This window comes from Taeniopygia guttata, chromosome 17 (genome assembly GCF_048771995.1).
Source record: "Taeniopygia guttata chromosome 17, bTaeGut7.mat, whole genome shotgun sequence".
Lineage (NCBI taxonomy): Eukaryota > Metazoa > Chordata > Aves > Passeriformes > Estrildidae > Taeniopygia > Taeniopygia guttata.
The window spans coordinates 10,503,123-10,520,906 of record NC_133042.1 but is presented as its reverse complement, the minus strand read 5'-3'; the positions used below and the strand labels follow the sequence as shown (position 1 = coordinate 10,520,906).

General features: G+C 43.8%; 1 protein-coding gene across 4 annotated transcripts in view; it reads right to left on the bottom strand.

Annotated features, from left to right (window-relative positions):
* SCAI (suppressor of cancer cell invasion) overlaps positions 1-17,784 on the bottom strand; it is a 32,397-nt gene that overhangs the window by 10,399 nt on the left and 4,214 nt on the right. For all 4 annotated transcript variants that reach the window (XM_002188661.7, XM_072936548.1, XM_072936549.1 and 1 more), the window contains 12 exons: positions 16,082-16,213; positions 10,112-10,207; positions 9,421-9,507; positions 8,788-8,886; positions 8,032-8,128; positions 7,194-7,292; positions 6,432-6,584; positions 5,511-5,612; positions 4,873-4,974; positions 4,166-4,244; positions 2,024-2,123; positions 1,501-1,582 (listed from right to left, as the gene is read on the bottom strand). In XM_002188661.7, coding sequence (XP_002188697.7) covers positions 1,501-1,582; positions 2,024-2,123; positions 4,166-4,244; positions 4,873-4,974; positions 5,511-5,612; positions 6,432-6,584; positions 7,194-7,292; positions 8,032-8,128; positions 8,788-8,886; positions 9,421-9,507; positions 10,112-10,207; positions 16,082-16,213 — 1,228 coding nt within the window. The remainder of the gene's footprint in view (positions 1-1,500; positions 1,583-2,023; positions 2,124-4,165; positions 4,245-4,872; positions 4,975-5,510; positions 5,613-6,431; positions 6,585-7,193; positions 7,293-8,031; positions 8,129-8,787; positions 8,887-9,420; positions 9,508-10,111; positions 10,208-16,081; positions 16,214-17,784) is intronic.

Below are 17,784 nucleotides of genomic sequence, written 5' to 3'. Positions count from 1 at the left end.
ACATAAAGAAAACTTAATTATCAACTTTAAATGTAATACAAAAGCAAATTCTACTGTAAACACTTGACATTATTCTCACAAGACCTACAAATCTACATGTGGAAATCCATTGCCCCAAACAGGTCCTTTGCTCTAAGCTTTACACAGAACCCCAATCTGTCCAGAGCTGGAATCCTTTGCTCTCTGACAGAGCTGATCCACTTGACATCTTTTAACAATTCTATCAGAGAGGAAGGCGGTACAAAAACCAAAACCAAACCAAAAACCGAACACAAGCCATACCTCTTTCCCCTGAAAGAAAACCAATCCTCCTGATGTTATACTGCAATGAATGTCAGGAAAGAGCATAGGGAAATAAATCCCTTCCAACTGCTCACTTTCTCAGGAAGACAAGTAAATAATCCCAGTTGTGTTTCTATCCATCTAAATGGGGAAGGAAATTCAAGAAATAGCATATTTGTTCTGAAATCAGTGCAGTGAACTTAAATAAAGTGGTGTTTAAAAGCCCTCTGAGCTACATTACACCACAACAAACCAACAGAGAGGCCAGATCATTATCTGGCTGTCAGGCAGGATTCCCTGCCTCAGTACAGAACTACCCTGACTCACACAGACCACTGATTTAGTACCTCTCCCTGGCCAACACATGCCTTCAAACCCAACAGCACAGCCTGTGGGCACTGAACAAGGCACAAGCTCCTGTGGCCACTAGACGTCCCTGTTCCTCCTCCGAAAGGCAGCTGTGGATGCTCCCTTCCCTCACTGCACATAATGGAGCTATAAAAAGGAGCACAGGAGAAGTGGCACTTTCCCCAGATACAGCACATTCTTATTACCCCATTCATGAATGAAATACATGTGTAACGCTCTCCAGATTCAACTGGCCACCACAAGTGCAAGGCCTGCTTCTGTATTACCCGAACTGCAGATTCCCAGGGGTGATTTGGCATGGAGCAATTCTACTGTAAGTCCAGAGCACCCTAGGAAGGAGGCTCAGAGTCCAAGCAAACACCACTCTACAGTAACACTGGATGCTAATTTGAGGCTTGTTACTTCCTTGGTTCAGACACTTTTCAGACACAGACACCCCGTGATTTTTAAGATCAGGCTCAATGCTTTGACTCCTTTCTGTTGCTTAAAAGCAACTGAATGTTGGATGACTGGAAAAAAGAAAAGCACATAAGTTATCTCCCTCCCCCATGCACACACACCGAGATTTGTCTTTGGTATAAAACAAAAATAAACCTCCCACCAGAGACCTTGGAAATCTTGAACCTTTTTTCCCTCCAGGAGGATTTATTACTTTCCAATGAGCGGCTGTTCATGTGCTTCTCCTTCTTGTTCCTATTCATAGGGTCAGATCCTGACTAGCATGCACAACCTCAAAAGAAAAGAAAGACTGAATACAAAGTGTTTAAAAAAATAGCCTGGTAAAAGTGTAAGCTAACTAGGGGTTGGCACTGCATCCTACCACAGGAGGAATGCCTCCAAGGGCCTTACCTTGTAGGCGACGCTGTTGGAGGAATCCACGATGATGAACAGGGGCTTTCTGGTGAAAGGGTACAGATCTCCAGGGTGAAGGCTGCAAGAGGAAGGGACACCTCAGAGCACCTCAACGGCTGCACAGCCCTGACACTGCACAGGTATCTCAGCCACACAGCTGCCCGCAGCCAGATAAAAAGCAGACTTATTTCCCATCCTCAGAGAGCAGCTGCACTATTGTCTGTATTTGTCTATAATATGGGCTGTGGGACTTCTTATTAGCCCGGGAGATGTTTAACTTCTTGAGACGTCATCCACCACTGATCTGAAGTCTGTCAGTAATTAAGAACTTATATTAACTTACATAAGTAAGGCTGAAGTGTTTAAATGATCTTTTAAAGCTGCACATCCATTTCTCAGTGTTCAAGCCAATCCCATTATGATGTCCTGCACTGAGGAGTTTGGACTCCAGAGGTGCTGATGCATTTTCCTCTATTGAAGACAGGCTCTGGTGCCCCTGCAGGCTGCCCCACTCACTCACCAGTGCATCTCCTTGTAGGACTGGTTGCGCTTGTGGAGGGCATCCCCGTTGATGATGTCCCGGTTGCTGTTGGTCAGCACGCCCCCGAAATCGTACGGACCTTCACGTGGGAAAAGGAAGCTGAAATCAGCAGGGGCAACTCACCCCTGTTGGACATTCAGTGATTACATCAAAGGGAGGAAGCAACAACGAGTCCCAGAAAACTAAGGGAATCTGAACTACTGCAGCTCTAAGGAGGGGAGAGAGGATTGTGGAGACTTCGCTAACTGCATATTCCTTTTTATGCTTTTTAGAAATTTCAGCATCTATCAAAGAGAAGCAAGGAATGCAATTTCATAACTTCTAATTTAATTATTCATTATTAACCCACAAATTAATGCAAATTATCCCAATATTGGCTCTTGTTACACTATAGAGATAAAAGATTAAAACCCATTTTACACGTCTGATACAGGAAAATCAATACCTTTGTAAAATTACTGTATGAATTTGCATATTCCAGATTCAGAATTTTATATGGCTAAATGAATCAAAAAGAGTAGAAATACTACTGTCATTTGCAGTTCTAAAACTGCAAAGGGGAGAGGAGAGAACTCAGAGAATGACAAAGGGACAAAACAGCTTTAGCCAGATTTCAAATCTGTAGCTAAGTTATTTCAAGATTTCAAAGTCAGAATTCACAGTTTTCACATGCACACGCCCTGGACATGTGTTCCCACTGTAAGCTGAATATTCTGCTAAATTTGCAAAACTGAGCTACCCCCTGAATGTCTGATGGAGAGCAAACACAAAAGCAATGGCTATAAAAATATCAAATCCTACAAGATACCAAGAAATATTTCTGCCATTGGTATGGGTATGAAATGTCACTAACTTTAGTAAAATAAAGTATTAGGGTTTTCCTCATTCTGTCATACATTTGCAGACTTGGCTGACCCACATTTGGCCACCAAATGCAATTTTTTCAGGTTTGGATACAAGGCGCCTTTCCATTTAAGGGAAGCTTTGGGGATACAAAATCAGGAACAGGACAAGCATTAATTTAGCACTGTTACAAACACCTCACATGGTCTGCCAAACACACGGCTCGCAGGCGATGCACAGTGCAACTTGCAGCTGCTCTGCCCTTTAATAAGGCAGAACTGTGTGCAGACCACACCACCTTATTAAAAGCATGCAGCTGTGATGGGATCACTGGGTGGAAGCTGCACGCTGGCTGTGACTCCGCAGGGACTGAGCCCCAGTGCCTCTGCCACAAGGTCTAAAGCTGAAACAGCACATGCAGAGAGGGGGACAAACCACAGGCTTCAGAGATAGGACCTATCACCAAGCTGCAGCGAGAAGTAAAATGTTAAAAGCATTTTTAAAAAATCACTGCCACCATCCAAAGCTGACAGGGATTTTTTTTTTTTTCCTTTTAACATTTTGAGAGCTCTATAAATCATGCACTGGGGAGGACAAAGCATGCATCTTATAAAGGAATGCAAGTCTCAAACAGATGAGGTTTTTTACAATATTTAGGATGTTAAAAAGTTATTTTGATTTTTTTTCTTGAGTTATACAAACAAATCTTTGGACCGTGTTTACTTCAGTCAACGAGTTTTCAGCTTTTACATTGCAGCTGCATCCAAATATTCTGCTAGATTGAAAAGAACAGGAGGGTGAGGTGAGGGGAATTGTCAAAAATCATGAGAAGGGCTTGAATTGTCAGGTTAATGAGCGTGCAAATAGACCAGTCCCTGCAGCTGCTTGAGTTCTTCCACCACCCATGTCCTGGCCACACGTTCTCCTGGTGCTGGGCATTGCAAAGAATCACAGAGTGCCACGGAGCCATTTTATGAACTTTGTGCTGATGCATCAGCTGAGCCATGTGGTCTTCAAAACTGGAAGGCTTTTAATACTTCAGATGCATCAAAAACTGGATGTGTCCTTTAAAAAGTTCTCAGGCTAATGCACACTAATTAAAACACAAAGATTTAATTATTGTTTGTGGAAAATAAAGGCTATCTTACTAAGCAGACAGGAGAATCGAATTGACTTGTCTTTTAAAAGGAGCTTTGTGACATCTTTCTTGGTCACTTGTCCTGGAACATAAGGAGAATTCAAGCCCTGTTCATGACAGGGAGCATTCCTTTATTGTACCTTCACTATCCGAACGACCTGATGGGAACACGCCCGTGGCAGACAGGTAAATCAGCAGCACGCTGTTGGCAGGCAGCTCCTGCAACGCAAACAAGGGCACCAGGGGCAAGGGGAGAAAGGTACAAGTTTATTTTAATACTCAGTCATCACCTCCACAAACACACTGCCATTGTAATTGTGCTACTCCTGCTTCTGGCTCCCCTCCACTCTGCTCTCGGTGCATGGATTGGCCCTACCCCACCACAGACACCCCTTCCAACAGAGCAGAAGTGTCACCTGATGGAATGTCTGAACTCCTCTCCACAAACCTCTGTGCTGGTATCAGAGCTCCAAGCAGCACTGAGAAAGCACCTGCTTCCACACAGACTCTTTTACTATCTATCCAGACCTGAGGCTCTCCAAGATACGAAACCCAAAAGCTGCCAAGATCCACGCAGAGCCCAACTCCCAAACAATGCACAAGGGAAGCTTTGTTTACAGTTGGAATGGGATACAGGACTGGAGATTCAGTAGCTGTACAGTGCTTGAGAGCAACAATTTCCTGATGCATTTCCACGATTTTGGTTTCTGCTTGGCATGATATGAAATGAAAGAATACTCTTAAGGTTTTTCTATTCTCCAGATCAGTGGAGATCTGCATTTCATTCAGTCTCATAAACAGTCCTGGGTATTTTTTTATTACAAATAAATTCACAGATTTCACAAACCTTAAATGATGCTGCTAAAAATGTATATAGCTGGCTAAAAGTTGGTTTATAAAGCAGGTATTTATGGGGGTTTTCCCGCCTGGCTGGTTTCTCTGTTGACTCCTGTTAAAAGAAAAAAACAAAATACTACTCAAAAAACCCCAACAACCAGATATTGCCAAAACAGTTTCATAATCCTCTAAATTTCTAGTTATTACAATGCTCCAACACAGTACCCACGCAAATGGCGTGCCCATTCTGCATTTCCTACTACACAGTAAAGCAAGATGCACAGTATTCAAACCAGAACCTTGTATTATCCCTCACTGAAACTTGTGAATGAAATCTTTCTTGCTCTCTCAAGTATCACCCAAAAAATGAGTGACAAAATTCACACTTCATCTCAATTAAATAAATGAAAAATCTTCATACTTTCTTTTGGCCCCAGATAGAACACTTGTTGCTTTCTCTGAAAGGAACATTAACTTTCAGATGATTTAGTAATTGATGTCCACGGGTTTGAGCTACTTTTCACTAATTTCTAGTGGAAGTTGCACCACCTTTACTAACCCTGAAGGATTACACTACTCAAAGGCAATCAATCAAACAAAAAACCAGTTAAGATGTGTTGCCAGGTTTGTCACTGAAGTGGAACTGACCTGCATTCCGGGTTTGTTCATTTGTGAGGCCAAGTTCATGGGTTCCCTCTCCAGTGCTTGCAGCATTCGGAACATGTCAATCGTTAGTTCACTGAACTTGACCTGCAAGAGAGTCACACAGTTTATTCTGCCAGATACACATCAAACAGAATTTCTCTGGAATTATCCAGCTGAGAGATTCCACTGCACACCAGAGAGACCCTTCTCTCTCAGGGACCTGTCAGTGTCATCTCTGAATCTCTGAAGAGCTGTGAATGACTTCTAGAAGAGCTCACAGAAGACAAAGTCTATTTGTTACTGATCTACTGCACTGCAGACCCCTGCTTCCAAATTACAGGCTTCTCTGGGATGTGTACTAATCAGGGGCTGAATGTACTATGTGCTATCAATTCAGACAAAATCTGACAAAGATACATGAAGTGTAGTTTAAATATAACTCTCTTGCTTACCTGAAAAGAGCTCGGAGAGAAGCCATGAAATTTATACAACTTCACTAGTGTTATCATCTAAAAACAGGACCTAGAATGTCTTTTGAAAACCTCTTCCTGCTGCCACTGAAGTTGCAACAAGCTGGAGTGAGGCATATGAAAGCTCAAGTCAAGCTTTTTCTGGATGTATCTTAGAGGTCTCCCATGCTTGAATGTTGTTATAAATAATCCAGTACATGAAAGTCAATTGTGCCTACTTAATTGACATGTTGAATATAAACAATGAGGTCAGTACCACAGATCTAATAACTAACATTTCAATTTTAGCTCTTATTTCTGAGAATTGTCTTCCTCTTGCTACCGCTGCAACCATCACAAAAAAAAAAAAATATTTCAGTGCTCTCCTCTGTTGGAATCTGTGTTGTATGATCAGAAGGGATGTCATAGGGGGGACTCCAAAGATGCAAACCCAGGTGCCCAGCACTTCCTTTACCTGGTTGTTGCAGTTCCCAATAATGAGCGCATCTGCAAGAGCAAGCTGTCCCACTATCATGCCCTGCTCCAGCAACGGAGCTCCCGTCTCAGAAAGCCTGTTAGAGGTGATTACAATGGTGTTGTCATCATTTAAAACCATGACAGGGTCTGCCTAAAAAAAGCAACCAGAATAAATCAAGAATTCAGGAAAGCATACAGATTTGTAGTCAGAGAGAAGTCCACGGGTCTCGGCACTTACAAGAAACATTTCACAAATGAGGCAGATTTTTAAAATTACTCTGCCATACATGTATTTATATATTTGTATGCAGGCTAGAGGGAAAAGCCTTTCCAGCTGGAAAAGCAAAGTTCTTAGGGACTGCAAGAAATACATGGGACTAGCACATGAAGGCACAGCAATGAGAGAAAGCATACTGCCTCCAATGACGTGGACTCTGCTTCAGCTTCGCTCTACCTGGGGAGTCAAATGTCATCAACAACCTTACAAATTAATGCAGAATCAACTACATATTCCTACAGTCATAATCATTTTAGTTTGCCTATTTTAGCTTGCCTTCCCTTTGTAGAAATGAATAGCAAAGGAGGAGAGTGAATGGTAACAGTGCCACCCATTCTGGCAATATTTAAATATTCCTGTGAACACGTGTCAGTGATGCATGGACAGGCATACTGTCCCTGCACTGGCACACCTGCTTCCCTCACAAATGTGGTGATACAGCAACACTTCCATCAACAATACAGAAAACTCTGGTATTCTCACCTCAATAAATGCTGCCACTTCCTGAAGAACCAGGTTCCACTCCACCTGATCTTCAGTATTGAAACGATGCGTGTAGTCTTCAATTTCATCTGACAGCTCCTGATGTAAACAGTTCAGAGACAGACACAGTCAGTCCTAAAACCAGACTTTAACAGGCAGTCAGTAACCTTACATTTGGTAAGCTGTTCTGGCCTTTAAGAATAATAAATAAATAAATTCCTTGAGAACATATGCAGCACACTCCTGACTAACATGCCAGCCAAAACGCGCTCTTTCAGCAGACAGGATGCCAATGTTACACTGAGCTCTGGCAATGCAAATTGTCTTTTACGTAGGTCCAAATGCAAAGAATATCTGGAGTTAAGTATAATTATCCCACTCACAGCTATGTCACTGGTTATTACCATAAGCTACGGATACCAAGGACTCAAATTTCAGCTTGCAAGTAACTTTAAATACCTTGAGAAAGGGGATGGTGTGGCTGGTTTAGCTGTGCTAAGCTAAGCCTGCAGTTCAAGGGAGCTGTGACACACACAGCAATGCAACCTACACAAAGCTGTCAAGCCCAGGAACTGCTTGAAGCGAGGTTGTCAGAGGGGCTGGGAAGCATATGCTGTGGGGAGCAGCTTGCTGTTCCTTTGCTGCACTTCCAGGGCACCTCCTGTCTGGGCTGCAGCTACTGGAATATTTTTACTTGCTGTTCAAACAATGCAACCAAACCTTTTGTTCCCAAAGTGTCATTATCAAATGTCTGAATCACAGAAGGTATTCCCTCTGTTGGATGTCAAGTCTCAGCAACCTCCCACCCCCCAGCACCTGTATCCTGATTCTAGCATACCTTTACAAGGTCCTTTACAACATCCATCTTGTTGAGCAGGAGACAAACCACTATAAACCTTGCATAGTAACGCAGCTTCTTAACCACTAATTCGGGCCTAGACACAACAACAAAAACACCACAGCCAAATCTGAGATTAAAATAGAACAGAGGCAGGTAGCAGGGCTAAGGGAGAGGAGGAGTTTGAGACCACAGCAGGGCTGAACATTTGCAGGTTAAGAGTTCTGACTGAACTCACGTGGTGATGAATAGCCACCTGGCTGCTTGGAGGTTTAGTTAAAATTGAGCACAAGGATATAAAAAAATAATTTAAGAAAGCAACAGCCTCCTTACTTGACAGGGGCATGGGAGTCAGATTTCATGGCTGGCTGTTCAAACCTTGCTGTACTGCAGTACGAGCTGCTGCTCCTCTGAAAGGCCTGATGAGAATCAAACAGACTCCTCTGCTCCAGCCCAGCTGACCCATATTCCACCCACAGCATTCCAGCTTCCAGCACTGATACTGCTCAAGATTTAAAATGACAAAACTTTGGGGCTAATAGCCTTCTATTCAGGACCAGGTAAGAGAATATTCTTCCAGTCATACAGCAAAGCTCTTATTTATCCTGAATTTTACAATAGTGGCAGAAGGATTAAAAGAAACTTCCTTAAACAACATGGATTTTATCCCAGTTATGCTCCTGCAGTTTATAGCTCCTCGCTGCTTCCACACACCTTTCTAGTCTTGAAAAAACAAGGGCCTCCATTCAGGCATACCTGTCTTCTTTGTTGACTTGGGAGTAGTAGGACCTCTGCCTGATGGCCGAGTAGAAGGAGAAAGCCTCGTTGAGATAGCTGGTTTCGGAGGTGCGCAGGCTGCGGGAACACGGGCATCACCCACTGCCCCAGAGGGAAAGGCATGCCAAACCCTCCCTCCTGCCCCCCAGACACCCTGTGCACCCCTGGCAGAGCTCCCTCCTCGAGTGCCATCCTGTGAAAGCCAGGCTCTCTCTGGGAAGGCAGATGTCAGAGCCTGGATCCCATTCAGATAACAATCAGAGCTGCCCAACACGTACAGGTGATGGGGTCACTGAACGGCTTAAAGGAACACTGAGCTCCCAAACTCGTAAGTCACACTTTTGCACAATATTCCAATGCAGCACATGTGGAAGACACTTTGGAGGCAGGAATGAAGTCCTTGGGCAGTACCAGTGTGACCAGCAATGTGGCACTGGGCTCTCAGGGGCCTTTCCCTGCAGCACCCCATGCAATCCCCAGGGCCCTCGTTCACAAACTGGCATGATGCCTCAGCCCAATCACCAATTCCTCCTGACTGAGCATCCAGACATTTGGCATGCAGCTGCCACTAACCCTGCATTGCCCACTGAATCCTCTTCTGTGCTTACTTACTAATAATGGTAATAGAGCTGCCCAATCTTGGAAGCAATTTCCCCAATTTGCCACCTCTTCAACCCATACCGATTGTCCAATACTTGTCTATGTCGCAAGAGAGAAAAGAAAGATTAAAAGGAATCCCAAATTCCCCAGAACATCCCACCAGACAAGACAAAGAGCCATTGCAGGGCTAAATTCAGCTTTCATTACTGGTGCAGCATTGCCAGCAGCAGCCCCTCACAGAGCCAACAGCACACACACCCCACAAGGGCCATTTATCTTGCATAAACTTGCCAGAACCAGACATAAGTGTGTTGCACAAAATACACACAACAAAAGGTCACCACTTCCCAGGAGAACACTCAGACTATGCAGCCAGAGGAAGGTGTGAAGGATCAGAGCCCACGCTGCAGCAAGAGACTTCACACCATTCCAGATTCTGCTCTGCAGAATCCATCACCTCCTCAGTGAGAAATTAAAGCACCACACACTCAGGTAGAGCAAAAGGGTTTGTTAAAAAAGTCACACTGAACGCTCTGCAACATTTTAATTCAATAGACTGTGAGCAGTGCAGGAAGCTGCTGATCCCTCCCCTCATGCTTGAACAACACAGTGAAATCTCAATCTTAGCTGGGGCTCTGGGCATTCCAGAGATTAGAGCTGCACTTAAACCCACACAACACATCTGCCTACAACATTTCCTTACCGGTGCTGCTGTTGGAACTTCCAGAGTTTGGTGTAAACATCAAATGTTCGCCCAAAATAGGACTGCCACTGCTTCTGCCCATACTGAGGTAAATCCCTGCAAGAGACAGTGACAAAAGCAGAATTAGGAAGCAGAATCCTGCTGCAGTCAGCCCAACATGACAGCAGCATGTTTGTGTCAAAGTCAGAACTGCTCTGTTCAGGATTCATTGACATACTTTAGAATTCTGCCTGCACCTAGAACTACAAGAACCATGATTACCAGAGATCCTATTTGGATCTCTCCAAATAGGAAATTATTACGTTTCTACGTGCAACAGGTGCTTGAAAATATCTTATAATTTTGATAAAAAAGAAGTTATGTTATGTAAGGTTATATGCACAGACAAACTGGACTCTTAATCATAATACAGAAAAACCCTACCCAAGAACAAGCAGATGGAAATTAGTTCATACAGACTGATAATATTTATTGTTACTGATTAAGGGAAGAATCTTTTTCAAACTGATACAGCCATGTTTCAGAAGCAGAGCCTGTGACATCACGAACAAAACCACTGCCACACTACCACCAGGCCAGGCCAGCAAATGGATGCTCACAGTTAACACTCACTGGGTTCTGTTATAGCATCACCACGTTTGTCACCCTCTCACTCACAGCTAGTGACACGACACAACCTGACAACTTCTGGTTTTTCCTGTCACTCTCCAGTGCTACAAGGTGAGTCAGTCAACCCAGTTCAGCTCTGCTCTCCCACCTCCCCTCGATTTCCATGCCATGGTGCATTTCCAGCCCACAACTATGATGTATTCCTAAGGATTTTGCCTTTAATTGTTTGTGCTCTCAACCCTCACTCCTCTCATCTCTCAGGAATTACCTGAATTTTTAAATAAATTCAACAGAGGGGACCAAACCCCCGAGTCCCACTGAGCACACATTCCCTATGCATCTACACCAAATCTCATTCAAAGGAGGTGAGCAACTCTGTCAGTGGATGTAGAACAGCTTCTCCAAGACAGAATCTTCTTTAATTTGATTCAAGATTGATTTCCACAAGGAATGCTCTCTCAAATCACTGTGCTGGTTCATGTACCACCTTCAGCAGACAGAAAAGCCTGCAGGGTAGTGCCCAAGCGAAGCACCACCTTTAGGAGCCCTTGCCATGTCCTCTGAAGGAGCCAGAGAAGCAGAGCAGTACACACCATTTCAGAGCAGCATTCTGGCCTGTTTCTGCTCACTGTAATTGCTTTAACAGCACCCGAGGTAGGAAAGGAAATTAATATTCCTCTGCTCGTCAGCCAACTGTACTTCCCACACAGCTTGAAGGGACCTAGCTCAGCTACTACAAGTAAAATGAATCCCTTACCAGCTACAGCTCTTACCAAAAGCATTCCAGCACTTGGTGCTGATACTCTATGAAGATGCCAAGGAATCTGGGCAGGATTTTACCAAATTAAAAACCAAAAAAAATATCCCTTCAAACTTGCAATGGGCTGCTCAAAATCTTGCAACATATGTTGGTGTAGCAAGAGGTAAACAGGAATATAAATATGTGCTTCAGGGTACCAACATCTTCATTCAAATACAGCTTAATACAAACACATGCAAATTTAAAGCATTTTCTGCAAAGAACAATTCACCACCTTCTCTTGTTGTAATAGATGTAAACATTTTAGCTAAACAAAAGAAGCTAAGGCACTGTCCAAACACACTCAAGATACAGCATGCACTTTGACACAGCAAGAGCTTGAATTTAATTTAATTAGCACATCCACAAGATTCAATGTTGTAGTATATATTTAAAAAATAATAATTACAAAACAACACTAAAATGGATTTTTTTTTCAAACCGTAAAAATCAAAGTTCCCTGGCACTAACTTATGGAATGCCTGAATGAACAAGTTGACTCGAAGAACCCAAAAAAAAAGCACCTTTCTCTCAAACATCAGTACCTGCACAAACTAAAAATTAGACAGGTAACTATGGGCTGATGATGCTCATGCATGTACCCCTCACCAGTGAGCTAATTAACACACTCACCTGTCACCTCCCCTTTCCACACCTTCCTCTGCACAAGCCTAAACATTCTAACACAACCCAAAGACAAAGCCCAGCCCGACTCGCTGCGCTGCATCAGCTGTGAGGATGTGGAAACCAGTGGTGTTTTCAGCAGCTGTGCCAGGGCAGTGTCCTGTGTTTGGCACTGCTGTCTGCAGCCACTGCTGCCTGTCCACACGGATATTCCTCCTGCAGCCTGCTCCCCTAATTGCAGCTGGCATAGCTGCACAACACCACGGATTCCTCGGCTCCCCGGGGAACGGGAAGGATCTCCATGGAAACAGACAGTAGCACTTGTTCTTTTGATAGTATTCTGACATGGCTGTAATAAAACTTCATTTATGACAATACAATACTGTGGTTTCACTACAGCTTTTTGCAGACAAGAGCTGCCCTTCCTGCCACCCCTCTACTGCTCTGTGCTGAACGTCACACATGCTGCTCCCATGTACCAAGAGATTTTGCCATGAGAAAACGGATGCATAAGCAGAAGAGGACACTTAGTGCAGTTTTTTTAATAGAACACAGGGACGTGAATTATTTGGTGAGAAATAGCCCAAAATAATCCCAAATCCTCAGCTGACTGCAGAGTGGGCTTTTAACACAGCTCCTCCCTCCAAAGGAGACAGGGAATACATGACCCAGAAGCAATTATACACCCAACTTGAGAGCTCAAAAGACCTGTGCTGCAACAAGACTTCTTGCTCCTTCCAGATCTACAGGAGGACACCAGAGCAGTGAGCAGAGACAAAGACAGCAGGTTTTCCTCTGGGGTGTGCCCAGCAGCGCTGGCTCAGCACTGCTCTGGCTGAACATCACTACAAGAGGGAAAAAGGGGCAACCAGACTAATCCAAATGCAGAGGAGGGACTGGAGATTTGATTTAGGACAGTACAATAGCCTGCAACAACAAGTGGAAACCATTTCCAATTTCTTGGCTTTTAAAACATTCCAAATGAGACATGAAGACACAAACTCTGATGTTCTAGAATGATGGGTTTCTCACACTGGGCACAGAAGACTGGTTCTCCTGCTGCACTAGTGTGGCTGGTGGATAATTTTCACAGACAGTTCAGAATTTTATCCAGTTCTTGCTGTACTCTTTGTCTCCACAAAGACCAGCACCACTTATGTGCTCATAATTAATTCTCTGTCAGTTCATTTCAGCCATGCTGCCAGATAACACTGGCTGAAACCCAATTAAAGGTGCTGAGGTGTGCTTGGCCAGCGCCACATGGAAGTTGTCACACAGGGACACTAAAGAGGTTGAGAAAATCCTAGAGACTCAGCAGCACGCTTCAAAGAGGAAGGCTACAATAACTGTAAGTTTAACGTTTAAAGCTTTAAAGACATTCACAGTTTTGACAGGTGATAAAAAGAGACAATTTCCTTTTATGTTCATGGGCTCGTAGTAGTTACAGGCTCCTGTTCCCAGAACCTGAGCAGCAGTGGGAGAAAAGTGCTGCGGCACAGAGCCAGAAGGGACCTCCTGAGCCCCCCAGCTCCCTCTGTTGCTCCTGGTGTTCCAGACCTTTCTGCAGCTTTGTTCCCATCCCTGGACATGCTCCAGCCCCTCAGTGCCTCTCTTGCCATGAGGGGCCCAGAACAGGACAAGCTGCCTCACCAGTGCCCAGTACAAAGGGAAAATCACTCCCCTAAAATACAGTTGCTGAAAGTCGTTTAATTCCTTGAAGTTTCAGGCTTCTTTGTGACACTGAACACATTTAAGCACTTTTTAACATTTAAAAGAAAGTAATACCAATGACAATACACCATGACAAACTGCTTCCTTACACTCTCCCTCTTCCCAGCCTTTTTCAAGAAAAAAGCAAGCACGAGTGGGGAAAGGGGAGAGCCATTGCAACATACTTCATTAGCAGCTTATTCTAACTTATAGCCCAGGGTAGACACTAGGAAGACAGCCCCCCTGGGTTATCCTAGCAGGCACAGCCACAGGAGATGCTATCACTGGGAGCACCAGCACAAAGTACACTTTCGAGCAGCAACCTTGGCAGACCATCATATGTTTTCCTCAAATGCTGTATTTGGCATCTGTATTGGGAAGAGAGGAAGGAAATGCTACTGAAACAAAGACGTGGCAGGCTGAGCCCTTGCAATTTTTGGCAGCAGCAACAGCTAAGCAGCTGCCAACACAGCTATAGGCTCAGCTCCCTGTAGCTGAAGTGCCCAGAGGAGGTTTTGGGAAGGAAATCATTGCTCTCCTCTCCCTCCCCCATCACTTCGTTTCTATGAAACGTGGTAGGGGCAAGAGAATAGCATAAAACACAGCAGCAAAGGCCGTCATCATCTTCAAAACAGAAGGTGTCGGGCATGAATCAAATGCATTTATTATGAAGCAACTGGACTAAGAACTGGGATGCTTGCCAAGACATTTCCAGGTGAACTCCCCAGAGAACAAGCACTAACAGAGCAGATACCTGAGAATTATAATGTTGCTTTATCCTGTCATTATGCCCACGGAAATCACAGGTCTTAGAGGTGCAATGGTGGTCAGGTGTAAGACGTAACTGTGCCAGGCTACAGTAAGGACAGAGGTTCCTGTTCTGCAATATTCCTATTTTTGCGCGGCAGAACCGGCTGCTTAAACCCATCTCTATTTTTATTTGCCATACTTCATCCAAATGTATTCTCCATTTCCTTTTCATTTAGCTGGACAAGGTGGTTTCTTTCTGGAAAGTACCATGGATGCACTGAGAAACTCCATCTCTCATCTCGAAATCTGATACAAGTAGTACCTCCCTCCATGGCAAAGGAGGCACAGAATGGCTGGAGGTTCTCTGCCACCTTTGTGATCTGGAGCAGCACACAGCCACACATCAACTGCGCTCATTTCAGGCCACAGTTTCAAGCAAAACCCATCAGAAAGCCATTGTAATGTCATATGCAGCCCTGGAAATCCTGGTCTCAAGATCTCAGTCCTTTTGCTTTAGACTGTCTTTCATGGGGGGTCAAACGCAATCACCAAGAACTCCTTGTCTCTACTGCCCGCTTGCCATTCAGATTTTGGAGCACAAACTGTTTGTTTTGGATTTGGTAATCAACTTCTAAAGCACATGAAAGGATTATCAATAGCGGGGGGCGGAGGAATTAAAAGCATCTTTGCTAACCATCTGTGTTTGACTAACAGCAAGCTATAAGGGCCCAAACATACAGCATTACTCAGAGAGCAGTAAGAGGCTGAACTGCCAACCAGATATGAGCTCAAACCCCTGTTACTTAAGAGACTCTACAGCAAAGCTTAGAAATAAAGCAGCTTTGGATACATGCTGTTTAACTCAGCATATATTGACATAAACAGGATATCCATGTTACTGTCCAAACCTGTATTCCCCTGCAGACAAACCAGTTGGACTTTCCAGCTGTTGTTGCAGCTGCTTAGTAGATAAATGTAGATTTTTACCTTTCTCCACAGTTCAGATTAAGCACTTGTTCCAGCAGACACATAGAGGGTATGGTTTTGATGTTTCTGTTTATCGCTTCCTAAATTTCTTCCCTAAAGATATTCCCTCTCCTCCTTTCCTCCCACCCAGAAAAATCCTCCTCATTCCTTTCTTTTTCCATGTAGACAGTAGTGGTTTGCATTTGCATGCTGTGGACTGCACACAGTCACACCTAATCCTTAATTGTGGCCTTCAAACACACCATTTCAGCAATAATCACATCAATTTCATGGGATATCCAAATTCTAGTTTACTATTAACTGGAGCCTCTGCTCCTACAAACATTCTTACATACATGGTCCAAAAGTACCCATACAGAGGTGCATTATTCTCTCCTAAACAAACTTACTGGGTTTGGGTTGGAAATGTTCACTGTACTGACTTCAGCATCACATACTGCAGTGTGAGTTCCCAGGCTTTTCTGAAGGAATACTGTCAAAAATCCACTAACCTTAAGCCATTGAAGAGCTGCTTAGATTTATCCAATAAGTAGCAAAAGTCTGTCACCGTTTTTCTCTCTGCTTGAGGAATATCATCTTCAGCTCCCCCTGATGACATGGTTTCTTTTAGGGCAAGCTCAGTCCTATGAAGAAAAAAACAGCCATATTACTCAAAAACCAACGGCTGCTATGACCTCATCCAGACTGAGATGCACGTTCAGTTCCATGGGGATGTAACACAGAGCATGCAGTTCTCCACAGGTTACTCTTCTCAAGACTCATTAAAAAAACCAGCTGATAATCAAGGCATGGGACTAATTATTGCACAATGCACTAGTCAACAGAGCAAAATTAAAAGTAACAATAATAGTCACAAAAAAAAAAATAACTCAGAGGACTGTCTTCACAAACACAAAACTAACAATGAAAGGACTGCAGCACAAACAGCACCTGGGTTTCACACTTGGACAAAGAAATCCTCTCCAAATCTGCCTTCTGCAGAGGTATTTACCCTGCAGCTGTATTTAGAGACTAGCCTCAGTTCTCTTGACATTTCATTTTCCTCTGTTACTTCTGAAAACTGTAGCTCAATGGCTCCTATTGCTAAAACAAGGCAAATTTAGCCAGAATGCTAAAAAGCACCCTACCATCCTTCCTCTCTGCATCCTCATGACTGTTTCATTCCATGGCTTGCACTGCCCACAATCATACCTACAGATCTATTTTTACTTTTTCTATGAGTAAAATGTTATAATGTACAATAATCACCTGAACAAAAATCTAAGATATAATGTAGATAATTGCAGTATTGAGTAAGTAAGGGAATATGAAAGCTAACAGAGGCAGAGTGGCTTTCAAAAATCTTACTCCAAACATACACAGATCAGATTATCCTTTTGAGCATATAAAGATGAGCTAGATTCTGCAGCAGAAACAACGAAACATCTCTGGAAACAGCTGCTAGGTCTTCAGCTCTACCATGCTCAGGATTTTTGTGCAAGATAAACACACCTCTAACTGGGCACATGCAGAGCTCTTACTTCTAGCAGCTTCTCTACCAGTTCTGGTGTATTTCTGTTAAGCAACAGGTTTCCATTTGTGCAGCAGCTCTGTTTGGATGCTATTTGCACAAACTATTACCTACATGTCCCAGTCCAAGCCAGGAAATGGCAAAGCTCCCTCTTTCCAGCCATCAGGAAGCACCCAGAAGCATCTTTCAGGAACTGTCACAAAAAAAACCTTCACAATAACTGAAGAGGCTTCAGAAATGCTTCCCTGAACAAATACCTCATGCCTAACAAGTGCAGGAGAAACTGGCAGTTTCCACCCAGCTTTTGGGGTAAGTTAGAGGGCCATCCTGCCAGCCAAGCAGTCTCATGATTCCCCAGTTTAGACAAGATGCAGCCCACAGAGACGTGTTTTGGCACACCCATGTGACAGCCCACCAGAGCACCAGTGCAAGGCCATGGGGGCACTGCACAGACCACTTGCTGAAGAGCTCCAGAAAAAGGTAAAAAGCATCTCTGTATTGTCAGGTAACTGCAATATGGGTGCCAGAGTCCAAAACAATACCACCCAGACGTCACAAGCTTTGGCATGAGCCTGGCAAGAAGGACGTGAAGACTGTGAGCACCAGCCTGTGCCTGAAACCTCCAAACATTCACATTTACACAGCACAGAACAAACAACACCAACTACTTAAAGCACCAACATA